At 48.6% G+C, this 5,000-nt stretch overlaps 1 protein-coding gene across 1 annotated transcript in view; it reads right to left on the bottom strand.

The window, feature by feature from the left end:
- Positions 1-5,000, bottom strand: part of ube2e3 (ubiquitin-conjugating enzyme E2E 3 (UBC4/5 homolog, yeast)) — a 40,646-nt gene that overhangs the window by 33,189 nt on the left and 2,457 nt on the right. The window contains exon 3 of the mRNA XM_035523806.1: positions 4,466-4,516. Within this exon, the coding sequence (XP_035379699.1) occupies positions 4,466-4,516 (51 nt within the window). The remainder of the gene's footprint in view (positions 1-4,465; positions 4,517-5,000) is intronic.

The raw sequence follows: 5,000 nt of genomic DNA, 5'->3' as shown, positions 1-5,000 counted from the left end.
AGACTGGATCGAACGTTCCACACACGCGCGCCACGGTTTAACCGTCACAAGAGAGCAAAGGACCGATTCGTCTTGAGAATACGTAATGGGGGGGTGGTACACCACATGGCGTTGGTTTGCTCTCCGTTTCCACTACATGTCTTCGATCCTGACAAATGACCTTCAAACGTCTCTGGGATTCAGAGAGAGCGAGCGGAGACGACGGCGTGGGGTCAAAGGTGAGAGCCCGTCTGCTGGAGGCTGTCCCAAGGACTCACTGGACCCATCTGCTGCGTTCAGACCAACCAGAGTCTGGACCTCGTGCTGGTTCTTAGCTATTATAGCTGTTCCACAATGCAATGACTTAAAATGGAATAAGAATTCTAAACATTATATTAGTATTTCACAAAGTGAAAGGTAACATACTGAAATGTGTCACTTATTGCTTTTGTTGAAAGGTTACAGTTAACGTTCCTTAACATCGCAAGCGACACTTGAGGCAAATAAATCAGGATGTCCCTCACACACACACGTGCGCGCACACACACGTATACATACATATACATACATACACACACACACACACACACACACACACACACACAGACTCAGGCACACACACACACATATACACACGCACGCACACACAGACACATGCGCACACACACACACACGCACGCATACGTATACATACATATACATACACACACAGACTCACACACACAGACTCACACACACACACACACACACACACACATACACTCATGCACACACACACACGTATACATACATATACATACATACACACACACACACACACACACACACACACACACACACACACACACACACACACACACAGACTCAGGCACACACACACACATATACACACGCACGCACACACAGACACATGCGCACACACACACACACACACACACATACACTCATGCACACACACACACACACTCATGCACACACACACACACACACACACACACACACACACACACGCACACACTTTCCCCACCCTGCTCACCATTCATCTCCAGGTGTAACATGGCTTTTGCTGTTTGTTTTTAAATGTTCTACACACACATTTGTGCCGACGGAACTTCGCCCTCTCACCACACGGCTCGATCTTGCGCAGCTCGCTACATGTGGCTTTAAAAGCGCTTCCCAGGAGGAGTGGGCAGGGAATCACAGTGACGGGGCTTCCATGGGCACCAGCGTTCCCTGGGCACTGGCGTTCCTGGGCAGCGTTCGGCTCAAACGCAGTGAACGCACCATGGAGGAAACCGGACACAGTCTCCCTGACCACGCAGTAGCCACACAGTACAAGCACTAATACAGTGGTCAATCACACTCAAAACAGGAAAGACTTCATAAAAAAATTAAAGTAGTTGCTAAAAAGAAAAACAACCCTCAGCTGACAAAGGACGTTCCTCAAAGTCTCAAACAGAGCATGTCTCAAACACCTAACATTTCGTTTGTTTAAATATCCATCCTTGTGTCCTTTGCAATGCAACATGCCTGTCTTCACAGTTTCCTGTGATGTCCAGTTCTAGTCCTGCATAGCCGGAGAGGGACTCTACCTTGCGGGAGGGCTCCTGTGTTTACGTCAGCAAAAGATTAAAGATCGCTTACAAAGATCAATATCAATATTGCAAAGACGTTCTGCAATAACAATGATCAAACAATGTATTGTGCAAACCCATCTGTGTCCAGCGTGAGAACTGCCAGCCATTTGCCAAGGACTATTTTTGTCCTTTGTCCCAAAGTAACAAAATCATGTGATACAACACAACATTTGTCCCTACGAAGACAGGGACAGCGCTGGAGCGGCACTGAATTCCTCCCATCACCAACACACCTGTGAATATCGCAATATAACATCGTTTCTGCCATATCATCCACCCCCATGTCCGATCATACGGGGAACCACTACAGAGGTGATGCGCACTTTGTCAAAAGAAATGCGTGATGCGTGAGGAAGCCAGTATATGTGCAGCACCGCCCTCACAGACTGGGTCACCACCCCCACACTCACAGATCAGTCTGGGTCACCCCCCCCCCCCCCAGATCAGCCTGGGTCACCCCCTACATTCACAGATCAGCCTGGGTCACCTCCCCCACAGATCAGCCTGGGTCACCCCCTACACTCACAGATCAGCCTGGGTCAAACCCACCCCGTTTCTGATACAATCTAAATAACGGGTGCATTGTAGCTGGGTGATGACTATGCGAGTGTGTGTGGGTGTGTGTGTGTGTGTGTGTGTGAGATAAGCTCTGTAGGAGAATCAGGACCTGGTACTACTCAGTCATCTCATATTTTTGGACAATATTCTCATGCATGTATCTCTCCTGCTCCGGCCCCGAACGCAGGAGCTTCATTCCTGAACCCAAGGCCAAAAACCCTCGCCAGTCTAAGGCTGAAACATGAGAGCACAGCTCCGTCACAAACGTCCCTACACCTTCTCCAGACCAACAGAGCCTTGCGTTTAACCAGCTGGCTGCACAGACGCCCTTGTTCCCAGCCAGCATGTCTTTACTGTGTAATAACGAAAAAAACACATCACATCCTTAGAAATCAAACTTAATTTGGATAACAGCTCAGTGCACACAGTCACAAGGTTTAAATGTTTTTAAAAAGTGTCCACAATTAGGGGATTCTTGCTTGAGTGTTTGAAAAGTTAATATCAAATCATGAAAACCCCCTGATGTTTCTGTGAGTCACCACCCCAACACTCACCACCCCAACAAACCAACACTCATCACCCCAACCAAACACTCATCACCCCAACGAACCAACACTCACCACCCCAACACCACAACACTCACCACCCCAACACAACACTCACCACCCTAACAAACCAACACTCACCACCCCAACACTCCCCACCCCAACACCATAACACTCCCCACCCCAACAAACCAAGACTCACCACTCCAACAAGCCAACATTCACCACCCCAACAAACCAACACTCACCATCCCAACAAACCAAAACTCATCACCCAAACACCCCAACACTCACCACAACAAACCAACACTCACCACCCAAACACAACACTCACCACTCCCAACAAACCAACATTCACCACCCCAACACAACAACACTCATCACCCCAACACCCCAACACTCACCACCCCAACAGACCAACACTCACCACCCCAACAAACCAACACTCATCACCCCAAGAAACCAACACTCACCACCCCCAAGAAACCAACACTCATCACCCCAACAAACCAATACGCACCATCCCAACAAACCAACACTCACCACCCCAAAACAACAACAGCAAAAGCTGGTCATTTTCGAGGGTATTACACAAATAAACCTGAAAAAATCATCTTCACAAACACTGCACAGATCAGTAAGAGCTCTGATGATAACACTACAGCTTCACAAACACTGTACAGATCAGTGAGCGCTCTGATGATAACACTACAGCTTCACAAACACTGCACAGATCAGTGAGCGCTCTGATGATAACGCGACAGCTTCACAAACACTGCACAGACCAGTGAGCGCTCTGATAACGCGACAGCTTCACAAACACTGCAAAGATCAGTGAGCGCTCTGATGATAACGCGACAGCTTCACAAACACTGCACAGATCAGTGAGCGCTGTGATGATAACGCGACAGCTTCACAAACACTGCAAAGATCAGTGAGCGCTCTGATGATAACGCGACAGCTTCACAAACACTGCACAGATCAATGAGAGCTCTGATGATAACGCGACAGCTTCACAAACACTGCACAGATCAGTGAGCGCTCTGATGATAACGCGACAGCTTCACAAACACTACACAGATCAGTGAGCGCTCTGATGATAACACGACAGCTTCACAAACACTGCACAGATCAGTGAGCTCTCTGATGATAACGCGACAGCTTCACAAACACTGCCCAGATCAGTGAGCGCTCTGATGATAACGCGACAGCTTCACAAACACTGCACAGATCAGTGAGAGCTCTGATGATAACACGACAGCTTCACAAACACTGCACAGATCAGTGAGAGCTCTGATGATAACACGACAGCTTCACAAACACTACACAGATCAGTGAGCGCTCTGATGATAACACGACAGCTTCACAAACACTACACAGATCAGTGAGCGCTCTGATGATAACGCGACAGCTTCACAAACACTACACAGATCAGTGAGCGCTCTGATGATAACGCAATAGCTTCACAAACACTGCACAGATCAATGAGAGCTCTGATGATAACACGACAGCTTCACAAACACTGCACAGATCAGTGAGAGCTCTGATGATAACACGACAGCTTCACAAACACGACACTCCCCTGAACACCGAGAAACCCGACACAGGAAAATAAAGTCCTGGCACCTGAAGCGGCACAGCGCTCGCGCTGGTTTAAAGCTGTGTGCCAACGCTTCTGTACAGCTTTCTGATCTCAAACCAGGGAGCAAAGCCGTCAAAGCTCGGAGTATGGGAGAAGGGACGCACCTGCAGTTGGGTGGCGGGTCCAGCGTTATTTCAGCAAGCTCCTTCTGGATTCTGCATGAAAGAGACAGCGGGAGGAGAAAGGGATGAGGGCAGAAAAACAAAGGGAAAAGAAAGAGAGAGAGAGAGAGAGAGTGAGAGCTGTGTGTGTGTGTGTGTGTGTGTGAGTGTGAGTGTGTGTGTATGTGTGTGTGTCTGTGTGTGTGTGTGTGTGTATGTGAGTGTGTGTGTGTGTGTGTGTGTGAGTGTGTGTCTGTGTGTGTGTCTGTGTGTGTGTGTATGTGAGTGTGTGTGTGTGTGTGTGTGTGCGTGTGTGTGTGTGTGTGTGTGTGTGAGTGTGTGTGTGTGTGTGTGTGTATGTGTGTGTGTGTGTGTGTGAGTGTGTGTGTGTGAGCAGTCAGGGGAATTACAGTGCCCTCTACCAGAGCAGTGCTAACTACACACTCGCCTCTCCCTCCACTACAGCTAACATGGCTGCAGCCTCTTTGTTCTCGGAGGCATAACCCGAATCCCACAACAGGAAAACTTTGCCCCGCTC

The sequence above is a fragment of the Electrophorus electricus genome, chromosome 2 (genome assembly GCF_013358815.1).
Source record: "Electrophorus electricus isolate fEleEle1 chromosome 2, fEleEle1.pri, whole genome shotgun sequence".
Classification (NCBI taxonomy): domain Eukaryota; kingdom Metazoa; phylum Chordata; class Actinopteri; order Gymnotiformes; family Gymnotidae; genus Electrophorus; species Electrophorus electricus.
This window is presented reverse-complemented; position numbering and strand designations above follow the sequence as displayed.